This window comes from Lineus longissimus, chromosome 5 (assembly GCF_910592395.1).
Source record: "Lineus longissimus chromosome 5, tnLinLong1.2, whole genome shotgun sequence".
In the NCBI taxonomy this organism is placed as follows: Eukaryota; Metazoa; Nemertea; class Pilidiophora; order Heteronemertea; family Lineidae; genus Lineus; species Lineus longissimus.
Window position 1 is genome coordinate 1,752,815 of NC_088312.1, and position 17,294 is coordinate 1,770,108.

At 44.1% G+C, this 17,294-nt stretch overlaps 3 protein-coding genes across 3 annotated transcripts; all 3 read left to right on the forward strand.

Moving 5' to 3' along the window:
• The first annotated feature begins 129 nt into the window (after positions 1-129).
• LOC135487596 (uncharacterized) lies at positions 130-7,929 on the forward strand. The gene is made up of 7 exons (XM_064771534.1): positions 130-195; positions 307-396; positions 4,345-4,560; positions 4,814-5,143; positions 5,362-5,445; positions 5,838-5,928; positions 6,046-7,929. Exons 3-7 carry the CDS (start codon positions 4,404-4,406, stop codon positions 7,157-7,159), a joined length of 1,776 nt encoding a protein of 591 aa, XP_064627604.1. The 5' UTR covers positions 130-195; positions 307-396; positions 4,345-4,403; the 3' UTR covers positions 7,160-7,929.
• A 415-nt stretch (positions 7,930-8,344) lies between these two features.
• Positions 8,345-9,780, forward strand: LOC135487701 (choline/ethanolaminephosphotransferase 1-like). Its single transcript, XM_064771745.1, has 4 exons — positions 8,345-8,557; positions 8,823-8,982; positions 9,316-9,457; positions 9,657-9,780. The coding sequence occupies exons 1-4, from the start codon at positions 8,345-8,347 to the stop codon at positions 9,778-9,780; spliced, it is 639 nt and encodes a 212-aa protein (XP_064627815.1).
• A 913-nt stretch (positions 9,781-10,693) lies between these two features.
• Positions 10,694-17,233, forward strand: LOC135487702 (titin-like). The gene is made up of 5 exons (XM_064771747.1): positions 10,694-10,708; positions 10,893-11,018; positions 11,225-11,677; positions 11,882-13,024; positions 13,247-17,233. Exons 1-5 carry the CDS (start codon positions 10,694-10,696, stop codon positions 17,231-17,233), a joined length of 5,724 nt encoding a protein of 1,907 aa, XP_064627817.1.
• Positions 17,234-17,294: the final 61 nt, after the last annotated feature.

A 17,294-nucleotide genomic window follows, 5' to 3' on the forward strand; every position in this document is an offset into this window, starting at 1 on the left:
AGCACCTAGGTAAAAACACAAAATGTCAGCATTCGTGTACAGCTTATACATTCTGTAGTAAGAATACTCCAAGTACACTGTCTCAACAGGTGAGCCCAGAGTCTTCGCTGGCATTAGTTGTTCATTTTTGTTCCAGAGGGAAGACATATCCCACATCCTCAATCGAGTCGCCAAAGAGATCTCTTCATAACAATGGTTTGTACACTATAAGTCACATTACATCTCTTGTCAGTTGGGATTTTTGTCCTTTTCGCATCCAAATCCTATTATAGAAACCAGTTTCTAAGAATGCAAAAATCTTTTCAGGAGTGAGACATACACGAAGGCCTCCCTCTGAAGCAAAACGGTCGCCTCCAGATAAGTCCAAATGTTGTAAGGACAAGATTGAAAGCAGTGGTAGGTAAACCATTTTAAACTTCTTTTACCCGAGATTCATTGTAAAAACATTTTTTGTATCTAAATCAAATAACATCTCAGGCAAGTTAACGTTTATCCCAGTGTACATGTTTGTCATCTGGAGCAAGTCACTTGACTATGATCTGATATTGACTATTCATCTGGAGTTTGGATATCACCATCCTGGCACAATGGTGAATTCGATCATCGCAGCTTGGATTACCAGTATGGAAAACTTTCTGTGCGGCCGGTGTAGAAGTTTAAAATGTCCTAGGATAAAATGTCCGGGAACAAATGATTCTATTATGCGCTTCAATCTCTGAGCTATTGGCGGTCAGGGTCTCTATAGAACCATATTGCAGAATACAATAGGGCCGGACACTTTTTCCAGGGGGGACACTTTTTACTTTTACACCGGGTTAGAATGGAATTCATGACGTTAACATGATGATATCTATACAAGAACGCAATTAAAAATCGACCTGGTATATAGGCTACATCACAACAATTTTCTCGACGGAATCACTTTCATGTGATGTCACACGTCCAATTCCCCGATATTATGAGTCACTGCCATTCAGTGGAACATAATACTGCCTTCAATTCTGCTCTGCAAACAATGTAATAAAATTGAAATAGGTCTATTTTGTCTGGAGTAATTAAATAATGGCCTGAACACCATACAGCACAAACGCCGCAACGGTACCTGCTGGTGAAATCTAGGACGATATATACACAGGATTCATGCAGTGTTTACCACCAGTGCACACCACATCCTAGTTCGTGATAACACCGAGAGACTCTTCAACTTGAAACCTACGAAACTGCAGAAAAAGCGATGCATTCCTGAGCCTACTATACCATGGAATATCCATAGCCTATTAGTTCTGCAGTACACAGGCCATGCGTTTTTAAGTGGATTCTGCTTGATGGCTATGGGAGTAAGCGGATCATTCCGATGGAGTCTCTTCATTCTAATCTTGCCATTAGTCTGCCAATTTGGTAAGTATATGCGGTTTAACTACATTTAGTATAACTTGTAGTCCAGATGTAGCCTGATGATGTGCTCTGCACCTTAGTGTTAGGGTCCGGGGTATCATCAGGCTTAGGAAGAGAGATACCCGGGATATGTACCAGCCAGCGAAAAACATGAGTTTTGTCGTTTCAGACGCGAAGTTGAGCTCATTTCTTCTCTTCAGTTTTACAGCGTAGGCCTAACCTCCAGCACGAGGTAGTGCTTCTTTAATAAAATTCCCCTAACTGCGCCAGTTTCCACCGGCAATCCCTGGGTGAGATGAGTTGGACACTCACCTCTCCACAGGGTGTAAGGGGTATATATCTGGAGTGAGCCTTGATGTCTTCATTGGCGAATCACTATTAGCAACTTGTGAAAATATTTAGGATCTGATGTTTCGGCGATGTTTTATGCCCATGGTTTACATTCTGAAACACTTAAATTCATTTTGAGTCTAGTAACCAGAATCAGTCAATTAACTTACACTTCCTTTGCACTTGTTCGGTTAACAATACCCTAATCTTTATTTTCATTAATTGATTTTGAGCATAACAATTACAACGTAATTAATATAACATATAGTTGACCTGAATCAGCCCAGGCTGCCCATGTGATACCCCATGTGGGCCCCACATGCATGTGCCATATGACAGTGAGCCCAAATACTCCGCCTCTGTACGAGGTAGGAGTATAGCAAAAACCTGATCTCAGGATGGTCACTAATTGCGTACGGCTAAGAAGTTCACTACCCATTCCAACTCAGACGCTTTTCTTCTGTACGGTGCAACAAGCGGTGACGTTTATACAGGCCTACTGTCAGTAAAACAGATAATGGAAAGATTGCCAGTGTTGAACAAGTTCATCCCCGTCGTCGCGGGACCTTCCTTTGCTTTGTTTTAATCATGCACCTTCTTTGTCATCAATTATTTTGAAGAAACCATCTGCATGAAATGCAACTGCATCCTCCTCTCATGTCTGCATGCATGATGAGGGTCATTCAAACAATAGTAACTAGGTTAAAGTTGACATTAAGTAGACTACACTTAATGGCCATTTCGGATGAATATGGGTATTCGACTGTTTAAGTAGGTGGTGAACCAAGTCTGCAGTATTCATTTGACAAGAGGGGTAACCAACAACTACTCTGCTTGCGCTGACATATCCTAACATAACCAGTGGCGGGTTTTCAATATGAATCCGCTTGTCGATATGTCCAATCTTTTGTACATATGACTTAAAGGGGTAAAAAAAGCCTGATTTTAGGATGGCGTTGAAATGGTTGAGCGGCGCAACCATTCGAAATGCTTTTGATCGAACCGGTTTAGGTGCGGAATACGGGGTGTAGGCCTATGCATGTGCATAGTATAATATCCATCCTTCAAGGTGAAACATTCACTGCCGGCAAGATACGTAGGACTCTTATTCAGACTGGAGCTTTTTTGATAACCCTAAAAACAGAACCATTGACACCCGGGCATCGACGATGGATGGTCAACAGACAAACAAATATCAGTAAATCCCCCCGCAAGCTCTTTGTTCGTGGCAGCGATAAGCCTATACACCGACCAGAAGGCCTGGGTATGCCTATCTGTTGACTTGGTTTAGGTCAGAAGCAGTTGCACTCAAGAGCAGACGCCTGTTGATTAATGGTAAACATGCTGAACAACATCAACGAACACCTCCGAACCTATTCTGTTAGTAATAACTCACATTTACCCTCGTTTATCCTGTTTATTGCAACTTGTGTATCAATAACTATGAGACCAACCTTATTACAAGATAGCAAGGTATAAATATACATCTGTTCTCGGAGAGTCAGCTTTCAGACAAGTATTTGAGGATTCACGTAGGCACTCTATGTATCGTTGTATCTCAGAGTATAGGTAGACTCCCGGGTAGTCTATTTCGTCATCCTATTCAAATTGTCCCATAGGGTGAGAGACAAGGCCAGTCCACTGCGTCCGGAGTGTAAGTATTGGAGCACATATCAACGTTTTCTTGGGAAAAAAAGATATCTTCGTCTCTCACTGGACATACGCGTGCTATTATAACTTCATTATTTCAACAACGTGATAACTACACTCTTGATGCATTGGACCGGCCTCGTCCTGTCGGATAAGGAGATCCAATTAGGATGGCGCAATGGGCTGCCCCGGGAGTCTACGTGCTAACTGGATACGGGATCATATAGGCTAATAACACGCGTTCTCATCTGCTTATAGTCACAGGGAAAGATAATATTTAACATAAACCTGAGCGTTGTTTTCACTAGCAACCTTTCCTGCCGGTCAGTCAGGCCATGATCGAGCACAGCATATGTATGACGGGCCAGGAATAATTACCACTCCTTCATTATGCACATCAATTCAGCCTACATGCGTATACAGATACTATAATTATCATACATAGAATAAAGCAACTTGAATTCGGAAATCAGGTTATGCTCATCCTTGTTATGACTATGAGGATGTAGAGGAAATTAATTACCAGTATCGCAGTGATATTGCAGCCTTGATTGTTTGATGTAACATGGACGTTTGCCCCCTATCCAAGACCTCCATCATCATGCATTAACTATGTAACTTCATAGAACAGTAAGGGATGCGTATATTCGATTATGCACTTTTGAAACAACTACCGTATATGGCTAATTCATTGCATAGCTAGTTCATCCGCTTACTATAGTATATATATGTAAGGATATATTGGAATGTTCACATCCGGACGATGACGGCGTCAATACAGCAGTCTATTCTGTCATCCTGATTGTCTTTCCTTTATTGGGCGACAAGACGAGGCTGGTCCATTGCGTAAGGAGTGTAAGTGCCTCTGGCCGACGCGGGTAACCACGATCTATAGTTCATCTTCTCCCGCTAACGCATGAGAGTCAGAGAGGCTCATATTGAGTGTTTTCTTTTTCGGATTACTTCCAGGCTGCAAGAACACCGGTCAGTGTGCAGAAACTAACTATCACTGCGCGGGAGACAAGCTGATGCTGGTCAAATCCGCGTACTCGTGTTCTGACGAACGCTGCTCTAAGAAGCTATACGACTCCGTGGACGTACAGAACGTCTGGAGCACGTGTAACATGAGGAACACGTGTGACGTCACTGTACGTCATCACTTCTTGATCATGAATTACGACTGTGGTAAGTCATGTTTGGAAATATCTAGCTAGGTAGAGAATCTTGGATGAAACCATTTAACCTTAGAGTTTACTCTAAGATGACTGACCACCTTGTTAAGAAAGTGCCCTTGGTTATGCCAAGCAAGCCATGCTAATAAGGAAATATATGTATGAAGAATATGCCCTTGCTATTGTCTTGATATTCTTGAAATGAATGTGCCAATGCCAGATTTAGACATGCCAGTTTAATACATGTCTTCAGTATTCGTTTCCAGTTGTACCAGACGGGATGACCAAGGGGGACATATGTGCCGCTGAGAAGTTAATGCTGACTCCCGGGTCGGCGAAATTCTTTCTGCACAACCCCGGCTATCCGCAGCATACGGCCGAGGAAGTCACCTGTACCTGCCGGGCAAATCTCAGCCAACCTGTCAGCGTGACCATGCGCTACCTACAGGCAGACATCCCGGATGAATCACTCAAAATTCTCTGGGATAACTTAGGGGGCAGCCCAAATGGTTCAGAAGAAATAATCACACCAAAGAGAACACTAGAGCTCGTGTATCAACACAGCAATTTGAGCAGTTTCTGGATACAGATTTCAGGTAAATGAGGAAGAAAATGCTGTGTTTGCGTTTCTTTCAGTAAGAATACAGTCATGTACTTTGTAACTGAATTGGCTTAGAAACGAGATAACTAACTGCTTACAATGGACATACCTTGGAATTGCCAGGTAATTGCAAGAAAGAAAGAAAACATATAGTGTGCTAGACGGGTGCATGTGAAGAAATATTATAATTATCGCATCTCTTCTCTCTTTCAGTTGATAACACCGTAGAACTATTTTGCCAGAACGAATATCCTATCGTGATTTTACCAACTCAATCCTCAGCCGCTTTTTCCTTTAGTGAGTGATCAAAGCAGTCCACCTTAAAATTCGGCCAACAACAGTATTACTGAAAAGTAAAGCTTGTTGATGATAACTGAAGATACATGTATTGCCTATAACCAAGTGAAGATCAGTACTTGCTTTAACCAAATATACTTGCTATAACGCATAATCATGTTAGAAGAATTATCATTAGATGTTCAAATGTAATGGATGTACACTGTACATGTTCTAATAAAGCAATGTGACAACTACCTGAAAGAAAATAATGTGGAAGGAAACTAAGAATCATCATGTCGACAGCACTCCACCTATAAGTAGAAAATTCTGCGTGGTTCCACAGCTAAGATAGCTAAGTGGGTACCATTCCAATTTTAAGTGTTTTATAAGATGCGCAAATTCTATTTTAGGTATCCGTATCTGGATCATCTTGGGAGCTACTAGTGGCGTCATCTTCTGCTTCATCATCCTCGTTCCTATTCTGGTCATCTTCCTATGCAGGTACGTCTAAATACTATGAAATGTCAGCAAGAATATAAAGATAAATGGGCCCTTTGCCATATTTGACTTTTGGTCTAGTTGAATAAAACATCATATAATGAGTTGTTGTCTTTCCAGGCAAAGGAAGCGACGCGTAACAAAACTCCGGGCATGGAACGAGATGGTTGAGAAAGCCACTTTAAACCCTCAGGGTGCCACCACCATCCAGCGAGGGACAGACAGGATAAGGAAAGTCCCCAAGGACGGCAAGACAATAAACCTATATCAATCAGTTGATGAGGCACTGAGTAATGGTGAGACTATGGATGGAGACGGTACGATATGGACGTTGGTCACGCCCAGTAAGCGTCGGCCAGGTGCTCTCAGTCTCAATCGTCCCCCACCCAAACAACGAAGTCTACCACCAGAGCCAGATCTAGCTGTACCAAAAGATACCCCATATTACATCTACGAAACGTTACCAAAGGATTCCAGCAAGAAGAATCATCCTTACCAAGCAATAGACGAGTTGGAGAGCGGAGAGGAGGACAGCATTGGCAAGATGATGTTCAATGACTCGGTAGAATCAAAGGAAGGTTTAGATAAGCGGACACCGGATGATGATTGGAGTGACCTCTACCAGATGGCATCCACCCTAGGTAGAGACAGCGCTAGTCCCGAGAATGACCAGTGGAAAACCAGTGACATTTATCAGGCTACAAAGATACAGAGTGGTGCTGGCTTAGCTGCGGATTCGGGTGGAGGAACTGCGAAGTTGCCCCCTTCAAGGTCGCCACATTCTGGTAGAGGTGTTCTCAATCTTCCAGACTCTGGGAGGGGGACATTAGATCCACCGTCATTGGGTGGAAGGATTGAAAAGTCACCGCAGTCTGGCCGAGGTACTCAATATCGTCCAGATTCTTTTGGGGGGACTGCAAAACTGCCATATTCCACTGGAGGAACTGCAAAATTTCCATACTCCCCTCCTGGAACCTATGACAATGCTCGTGATATTAACTCAAAACCTGATGATTCTAGTGGCTACGATAACTGTGAGTCCCCGGATCCTGAGGAATGGCTCAGAGAAAAGGAACGTGAGAAAGCAGAACTTGAAGCTGCTTTCCTTGACATCGGAAAGACGCTCTCAAGGGTTAAAGGCGATATTAATGCTTTCAAATCTTTGAAAAACACGAACAAAAAAGCTAAACCAAAACCCAACTCGCCTGATGATGTATACGAATTTGTCCCGTAACCCATGATCTTTGTGACTCAGTTGTCGGTTCCTATCGGAGATTAAAAGGGCATTATAGGAACGCCATTGGCCAAGGTAGCGCTACTTGATAGCTCGATCATAATGATCTCGTTGGAGGCTGCTGTCACCGACTTTCGCCAAAAAATATGAGTCATGTTATGTCAACGTGACACTGTGACAAACCTATGGATTTGTCAATACATCATTTCCTCAATTTGGGGCTGAGGGGTTTTTAATGAAAAGAATGGCGAACCACCTTTTGGCAAACGTAGGGTGTCAGACTGACATTTTTCAAGCGATTTTTCTCTTGGGTTCAGATGTGTCTTTTTTACAAGTCTCTATGCAAATGCTGGCTTTTGCCATCCTGAGATTCCTACCTTGTACACAAAACGTTTGAAATATCGAGAGGCGGAGTATATTTAAAACCACTGGTTTTGTCGGGATGGGCTTCTGTTTGTTGGACTTTCGAATTGTCTTGTTCGTGAAGAGCACTTTAATTCTCATAGTTGAAGATTTAGTGATGTACCGATGGTGGACTGAACTCGGTGTCACTGCTGTTACGGGGTAGGTCTCTAAGTCAAACGTGGACAACGCGACGAATCCCCAGCACTTTCTGGGGTTATAAGATAGTATTGACATGTAGTTATAACGGCACTATACGACTACTATACTAGTAACTGCAATATTAGTGTAAATACATGTAGCGCATTTTTGGTAAATTCGAATGTCATATCTACAATATTTTTATCAATGAACATAATAATTATGCACACGTTGTTGGTGTTCAATTATTTTTGTTTTAGTCAGTGAACCAATTGTGTCTCCTATTCTATGCTTGGTTCTACTAAAGTAATGGATCTAGCCCTAAGTGTTTCGATGGGCACTATTTTGTCCATGGTCATTGATGGTTGAGCGCTTTCTTTTCAAGCGCCCCATCAAAACTACACTAAAGCATGTGAAGTCTTCCCTAATTATTCTGTTATCTGTTTCGGCCAATTAACCATATTTGGTCTCGGGACGAATTAAGGCATTTTACCATCAAATCATGCATGGTCAAAAGAAGTTTTACCTTAAGCTTACATGCAGACCCAATTTGCCCTTGACACCTTAGGGACAAGTGCTTTCCAACAATATTCACGTATGAGCATCTACATTTTTACGAACTGTCTGTGTATCGGTCTAACAATGGTGATTCTCAGCCGAAAAGAACGCCAAGAGGTGCGCAACCACCACTGTGAAGTGGAGGGAGAGTCTATTCTACAGCCAGTCCGGCAACTCTTCCTGGACACAATCAGCAAATTGGTTCCAAGCAGCTCTGGATGCAGTCTTCCTCTCATAAGTCTGTTGGTCAACATTGCAACATGTGGGATCATCTGGTACGACGCGAGTCACGCAGAGGTAAGCTGTTCATTGCTGCATCTCTGTCGACAGTCTTGCAAGTTGAAAAGCCAAAAAGTGAGTTTGGCACATATGTTATTAGTGTGACGATATGTAGGTTCTGTATCCAAAAAGAACTCCCTGGCTATTTCCCCTATGAAGTCGTCAGCATGGCCAGGGGTTCACCACACTTTGTCATTAGTTATATTCTTTCTGTTAAAAATTATGAACGGATCCGCACGATATTCGGCACCTTTCTGCAAGGTTTCGCTGTCGTTTTTTCCAGCTTCCATCGTGGATTCTATGGGTTCCTGTCCTTGGTTTACTTGTTTCCAATGTACTGGGCGGCCTCGGTGGAAGACGGGATTCGAAAGGGGAGACACCAACAGGAGGAACCACGCCACTTGGGCAATATTTCTCACATGCTTGTGATGCCCTGTCGACAGGTAATCTCCCACACTTAAGTAAAATGTCTAAGAGTAACCAGCCAAAAGGCTTGATAACAATCCCGGGATAATAATTGCAACTTCCACTCCATTTCAAGAGAATCAATTCGAACCCAAGTACATTTCCGCCATTGCTGACACCACTGGCGCCAAAGCTATTTCTTTTGACCTTGGTGACCTCGATTCTAAAAACACGTAGTGCACACTCCCTCTTTTTCCGGCTCCTGCACTCGCCCCTCCATGACCAATATTTTCTGAGATGAAATGCGAGGTTCATTAAGTAGCTCGCCTAGAAATGACTGTCCGGTTTTAATCTTTTATTTGCGCTTCCAGCCTTTCTGTCTACTGGCTTGTGCATTACAATCGGAATAGCGACCAACCCGTTGTTAGGCATTGCCCTTGGACTTGCCGCTTCTTCAGCAGCCTACTTGTCTCACTGGAATGCTTTCACGTCTGGGGCATTGAGGTTCGAAAAGTAAGTTCATTGTTTCTTCTATGAATTACATGTTGATTTCTTTAAATGCCTTTGAGGTTACTAAGTAATTTCAAAAAAGAAATCAGGTGATGTCCTCTCCTACCCACCGTAGGATGCTGCACTGGGACCTCAGATATATTCTAGAAAAGCAACAATTATTCTCTAACCTCACAGCCCATCCTGACCTCCCATTTTGCAGATTTGATGACTTGGAAAGGTCAGCCGCTGTCATCCTGGCCTGTGTCTTGGCCGCCGCATCAGGAAAACGCATCTTTGAAGAGAAGGTAAGATCAAATATAGGTGCGTCATTTCTAAATTGGTGACGTCTGCTTCGGATTCTTCAATCGCGAAGTCCGTTATTAACCCATGGTCGTAGCTCTCGCTGATCATGAGACTTTGCTGAACCGTCCTTGAAAATCTAATCGAACTTCTTTTTTCTGTTTAAGGATCCGGTGTTTGACGTGGACGTGAAGTCCTACATAATTTGGATGACATTGGCAAGTGTCCTGCTTCATGTTATCAAAAAACTGTTGGTTGTGAGAGATCACAACAGGACAGTCGCTGTGAGTATAGTCTCAAACCTGACAGGCACTTACAAAGTAACATAAAAAACATGCCGACCTACCAGCGGTGTCAAGAGAAAGCGTTCACTTCCCGTGGAGGGCTCTCGCCTCCGTCACCACGTGGCATACCTGCCGTCCAGCCGTCACTCCCCTCCCTTGCGCAAGCCATAAGTTTACGTTAGCGTAGGCTACATGACTTTCGGCGTAATCTATCAGTACCCTCAATCAGGCTCTCGGGCCGAGGTGAGTCCGGAATAGCTTGGCCGACACGAAAGACAAAACTTTCAAGGATTCATTTTTTTGCCGTTTTAACCCTGGGTTTCATCTTACCGATATATAGAGATATGGCCGTATTACAATTAAATCATTTTGGCTCGTTATGTAGCCTATCCAAAATTTTCCCCTGACAGAAAAAAAGTTTATTATGCTGGCGGGTAGCGGTTTGGGGCACCAGATTCTCTGATGCAAAATTAAATGAATCGAGTACCAAGATTCGTCCTCCAATATGCACAATTTGTTTTTTTCCCAGGGAACCTATCCACTCACTGCGCTCGTGCCCATGTTGCTGACCCTGATGTCTTCGGTCCTCATCTTCACCAGCTCGGAATCCAGTGTTCTTCAAGAAAACCTTCCACTCTACATTGCCTTCTTCGGGACAGTCTTAGCCAAGCTGATGAACAATCTACTGGTAAGCAATATCTCTCTGTTAACTAGTAACTCCCTTGCCTTTTCTAACGGAAGTAACGAATCGTGGAAGGCAGGGATGCTTGAATCAGAAACCACGTGGCCAAACAAAATAAGGAGGTTTATGGAAATTTAATTTACTTAGAAAAACGCAAGGTGGCATTGTATGAAAAGTTTGTTTTTTTCAGATCGCAAAAATTGTCAAGAGGGGTTTGCCATTCATCGATGTCATCGAGTTGGGCCCGATTGCGCTGCGTTTGAACCAAATACTGGGTTGTCCCATCAGCGAATATGACGTGCTCTTCTATGCTTTTGTAAGTACTACCAAGGCGCAACTTGTTATTGTTCTCCATATGCCACTCAGTGTTCATAAATTCAGACTACAACTACATTATATTCAGTACCGAAAGGCGGTAAGGGACAGACGTCAAAGAAAATTGTCAGTCTCTTCTTTCATGGAGTCTGTAACACGTTGGGCACACGTCAATTTCATGCCGTATGCTTTCTCTTTGACCTGCAGGTCTTCAGCCTGACAGACAATGCCCTCGTAACGTATACGTTTGCATCGGACATCTGCGAAATCCATGGTATACCATTTCCCTTGACACCATGGAAAGAATCGCAATTGGACGAAAAAGCTGAAGGGCCACAGAAGTTTACCGAGAGCAGCGAAGCACAGCAATTAGTTAACAGTCAGGAAAATGCTCTTACCATGCTTACGAGAGATAAACATCATGATGCCGAGGTATTACAGAGTCCCTCTGAGTTGGATGAGCAGGATTCATCCACTAGCCCTACACAACAGGTACAACCCACACGAGGACAGGGTAGTAGATCAGAATCGTTGGAAGTACCAAAGACAGTATCAGAGAAGCAGGTGCTTTCAGACGATGCCTGCAGTACTTATACACAGCCCATCCAACTGCAAAAAGAGCCGAGTACCGTATCAGAAAAACAAGATCGAACAGACAAAGTAAGCAACACTAAACTAAAGGAACTTGGTATCCTTTATGAGAATGAGCTCAATTCTGAGCTTTGTAACAGCCCCCAGCCAACTGAAGAACCGACCGACTTGAGCAAACCAAACGAATCCAAAGACAATGAGAGAGAACGAGTTTGATGGTCATCTCTAACAACAGCCAGTCTGTTGAAAAGCCTCTTTTCTAAACATCCACAGGAGAAGCAGGACGAATCTGAAGCAGAAGAAATAGCGGCAACTTCGCTACAACGAAAAACTTATGCAGAGCCACCAAATTCAGATGATGTTGGTTCTCAGGGAAAGCCCAAGGGCATGGGATGGACTGCCTTGACCACTGCAGGGCTGATGAAGAAACTTGCTCAGCGGTCTCAGCGTGATACGAAACCCATCATGTATGAAGACTCAAACTCTCCATGTAAGAATGAAGCAGCTAAGAGAGGTTTTAGTCCTCCAAGGAGGCTCCCAGACATCAACGAAGTGCCAATCGAAAACGACGAAATCAGCTCTGAAACAATGGAAGGACGGACAGATCCAGTCATTGTACCACAGGAAGAGAAAGACAGCAGTCAAAACACCAAACTGGATGTAGGAGAATTGCAAAAGGTGCAAACTGCTCACTCTGAAACATGTGAGTTATTTGATATTTCTAAGCCCAAGGAGTGTCAAAAAGAGAAGAACATTACCCCCAAGCAAAGTCATGTTCAGAGAGAAGACTCTCAACCGAACTGCAGACCCTTTGCTGCAGAAGGGGACAACAGAGATTCGTTGCAAGGGCAAGAACCAGAAAAAGAAGTGACCAATGACACAGAAGATGAAAGGTCATCTACGTGGACATCTCTAACAACAATAGAAGCCTTGAGGACCATCATGAATCTTTTTCCATTTTTAAGTCAGTCACAAAGAGACAGCAAAGGGGGTGGAGCTGATCAGGACATAGTTGAGCCAAGCAGTAGCCAAGGGGATATTAGTCCGGTTTCCGCTAAACCGAGCATTGAACGAGAAGAAGTGAGTCTGGAGTCTACTAAGCCAAGCATCGGACAGGAGGAAGTTCGTCAGGAGTCCACTGACCCAAGCATCAAACAAGAGGAAGTGAGTTCAGAGTTCACTGAAATAAGCAGTAACCCAGAGAAGGAAAATCTGGAGTCCTTTGAGCCAAGCATCAGGCAGGAGGAAGTTAGTCAGGAATCCACTGAGCCAAGCGTCAAACAAGAGGAAGTGAGTTCAGAGTTCACTGAACTCAGCAATAACCCAGAGGAGGAAAATCTGGAGTCCTTTGAGCCAAGCATCAGGCAGGAGGAAGTTAGTCAGGAATCCACTGAGCCAAGCATCAAACAAGAGGAAGTGAGTTCAGAGTTCACTGAACTCAGCAATAACCCAGAGGAGGAAAATCTGGAGTCATTTGAGCCAAGCATCAGGCAGAAGGAAGTTAGTCAGGAATCCACTGAGCCAAGCATCAAACAGGAGGAAGTGAGTTCAGAGTTCACTGAACTCAGCAATAACCCAGAGGAAGAGAATCTAGAGTCCTTTGAGCCAAGCATCAGCCAGGAGGAAGTTAGTCAGGAGTCCACTGAGCCAAGCATCAAACAAGAGGAAGTGAGTTCAGAGTTCACTGAACTCAGCAATAACCCAGAGGAAGGGAATCTAGAGTCCTTTGAGCCAAGCATCAGGCAGGAGGAAGTTAGTCAGGAATCCACTGAGCCAAGCATCAAACAAGAGGAAGTAAGTTCAGATCTCTCAGAACTCAGCAATAACCCAGAGGAAGAGAATCTAGAGTCCTTTGAGCCACTAAGCATCAGGCAGGAGGAAGTTAGTCAGGAATCCACTGAGCCAAGCATCAAACAAGAGGAAGTAAGTTCAGATCTCTCAGAACTCAGCAATAACCCAGAGGAAGAGAATCTAGAGTCCTTTGAGCCAAGCATCAGGCAGGAGGAAGTTAGTCCAGAGTCAACTGAGCCAAGCATCAAACGAGAGGAAGTAAGTTCAGAGTTCACTGAACTCAGCAATAACCCAGAGGAAGAGAATCTAGAGTCCTTTGAGCCAAGCATCAGGCAGGAGGAAGTTAGTCAGGAATCCACTGAGCCAAGCATCAAACAAGAGGAAGTAAGTTCAGAGTTCACTGAACTCAGCAATAACCCAGAGGAAGAGAATCTAGAGTCCTTTGAGCCACTAAGCATCAGGCAGGAGGAAGTTAGTCAGGAGTCCACTGAGCCAAGCATCAAACAAGAGGAAGTGAGTTCAGAGTTCACTGAACTCAGCAATAACCCAGAGGAAGGGAATCTAGAGTCCTTTGAGCCAAGCATCAGGCAGGAGGAAGTTAGTCAGGAGTCCACTGAGCCAAGCATCAAACAAGAGGAAGTGAGTTCAGAGTTCACTGAACTCAGCAATAACCCAGAGGAAGGGAATCTAGAGTCCTTTGAGCCAAGCATCAGCCAGGAGGAAGTTAGTCAGGAGTCCACTGAGCCAAGCATCAAACAAGAGGAAACGAGTTCTGAGTCATGTGAGCCAAGCATCAGACAAGAGGATGTTAGTCTGGAATCCATTGAGCCAAGCATCAAACAAGAGGAAGTAAGTTCAGATCTCTCAGAACTCAGCAATAACCCAGAGGAAGGGAATCTAGAGTCCTCTGAGCCAAGCATCAGCCAGGAGGAAGTTAGTCAGGAGTCCACTGAGCCAAGCATCAAACAAGAGGAAGTAAGTTCAGAGTTCACTGAACTCAGCAATAACCCAGAGGAAGAGAATCTAGAGTCCTTTGAGCCACTAAGCATCAGGCAGGAGGAAGTTAGTCAGGAATCCACTGAGCCAAGCATCAAACAAGAGGAAGTAAGTTCAGAGTTCACTGAACTCAGCAATAACCCAGAGGAAGAGAATCTAGAGTCCTTTGAGCCACTAAGCATCAGGCAGGAGGAAGTTAGTCAGGAATCCACTGAGCCAAGCATCAAACAAGAGGAAGTAAGTTCAGAGTTCACTGAACTCAGCAATAACCCAGAGGAAGAGAATCTAGAGTCCTTTGAGCCAAGCATCAGGCAGGAGGAAGTTAGTCAGGAATCCACTGAGCCAAGCATCAAACAGGAGGAAGTGAGTTCAGAGTTCACTGAACTCAGCAATAACCCAGAGGAAGAGAATCTAGAGTCCTTTGAGCCAAGAATCAGCCAGGAGGAAGTTAGTCAGGAGTCCACTGAGCCAAGCATCAAACAAGAGGAAACGAGTTCTGAGTCATGTGAGCCAAGCATCAGACAAGAGGATGTTAGTCTGGAATCCATTGAGCCAAGCATCAAACAAGAGGAAGTAAGTTCAGATCTCTCAGAACTCAGCAATAACCCAGAGGAAGGGAATCTAGAGTCCTCTGAGCCAAGCATCAGCCAGGAGGAAGTTAGTCAGGAGTCCACTGAGCCAAGCATCAAACAAGAGGAAGTAAGTTCAGAGTTCACTGAACTCAGCAATAACCCAGAGGAAGAGAATCTAGAGTCCTTTGAGCCACTAAGCATCAGGCAGGAGGAAGTTAGTCAGGAATCCACTGAGCCAAGCATCAAACAAGAGGAAGTAAGTTCAGAGTTCACTGAACTCAGCAATAACCCAGAGGAAGAGAATCTAGAGTCCTTTGAGCCACTAAGCATCAGGCAGGAGGAAGTTAGTCAGGAATCCACTGAGCCAAGCATCAAACAAGAGGAAGTAAGTTCAGAGTTCACTGAACTCAGCAATAACCCAGAGGAAGAGAATCTAGAGTCCTTTGAGCCAAGCATCAGGCAGGAGGAAGTTAGTCAGGAATCCACTGAGCCAAGCATCAAACAGGAGGAAGTGAGTTCAGAGTTCACTGAACTCAGCAATAACCCAGAGGAAGAGAATCTAGAGTCCTTTGAGCCAAGAATCAGCCAGGAGGAAGTTAGTCAGGAGTCCACGGAGCCAAGCATCAAACAAGAAGAAACGAGTTCTGAGTCATGTGAGCCAAGCATCAGACAAGAGGATGTTAGTCTGGAATCCATTGAGCCAAGCATCAGACAGGAGGATGTAAGTCCAGAGTCAGCTGAGCAAAGGATCAGACAGAAGGGCGTTGGTCAGGAGTCCACTGAGCCAAGCATCAAACAAGAGGATGTAAGTCTGGAGTCCATTGAGCCTAACATCAGCCAGGAGGATGTTAGTGCGGAATCTTTTGAGCCAGGCATCAGCCAGGAGGTTGTTAATCCGGAATCCATTGAGCCAGGAATCAAGCAAGAGGAAATGAGTCCGGAGTCTGTTGAGCCAAAGATCAGACAGGAGGACGTTGGGCAGGAGTCCACTGAGCCAAGCATCAAACAAGAGGATGTGAGTTCTGAGCCCACAAAGGATGCCGAGTCAACGAAAGATGTTCAGCCAACTATGGATGCAGAGCCAAAGTCAACAACAAATGTTGAGCCAAAGAAGGACGTTGAGGCAACAACGGATTCTGAGCCAAAGTCAGGGGTGGATTTTGTGCCAGAGAATGATGCGGAGCCCACAAAGGGTATTGACCAAAAGGAAAATGTTAACTCCACCAAGGATGTTGATCGAAAGGATGAAGCTGGGTATACAAAGGATATTGAAATAAAGCGTAATGATGAGCCCACAGAGGATGTTAGGCTTAAAAAGGACTCTCAACCAAAGAAAGATAAACAACAAAATGACGATAAAAGGAGTGATTCTGATTTAGAAGATGGTACACCAGGTGGCTGTTTTGATTTCCTGAAAAAGAAAGTGCCTGAGCCAAGTGGCAAACAAGAGGAACCAAAGAAAGAGGATGAACCAAAGAAAGGGTCTGAGCCAAGTGCTAAACAAGAGGAATCAAAGAAAGAGGATGAACCAAGTGGCAAAGAAGAGGAACCAAAGAAAGAGCCTGAGCCAAGTGGTAAACAGGGAGAATCCAAAAAGGATACACAGACACCAGAGGATACACCAACGACAGAGGCTGAGCCCAGTATGGAACATAGCGAATGCATTATAAGGGAAAGCCTTCCATTCCTTATCGATCCAAAGAGGAAGACCAAGTTGAAGAAAGAGGATGTGTCAAGTAGTCAACAAGATGAGCCAGAGAAAGAAGCTGAACTAAAGAAGGGGAAGGAGGCAAAGAAAGAGACTGAGACAGGTGGTAAAGAAGAAGTGCCAGAGGAAGTCACTGAGCCAGACAAGGAGGAGCCAAAGAAAGAGGCTGAGACAGGTGGTAAAGAAGAAGTGCCAGAGGAAGTCACTGAGCCAGACAAGGAGGAGCCAAAGAAAGAGGCTGAGACAGGTGGTAAAGAAGTGCCAAAGGAAGAGCCCAGCAGTACAGAAGAACAAACAAAGGACTCTGAGTCGACCAGCAAAGCAGAGAAATTGATGAAAAATCAGGAATCAGGTACGAATGTGGAGACTATTAGCAAGACTGAAGACGGCAAGAAAGATGAAGCTGAGGACAAACCAAAAGAGTCAAGTAACAAAGACGTAGCAGAAGCAGAGGAATCACAAGATGGCGAGAAGAAAGAAGAGCCTGAACCAGTGAAAAACTGGCAGAAAGTTGGATTGGCAATAAAAGGCTTTTCTTTATTCAAGAAGAAAACGTAGCGGGGAGGCAAAACACATGAGTCCCCATGGATAACTTCCATCTGTAGCAGGAGAAACCAGA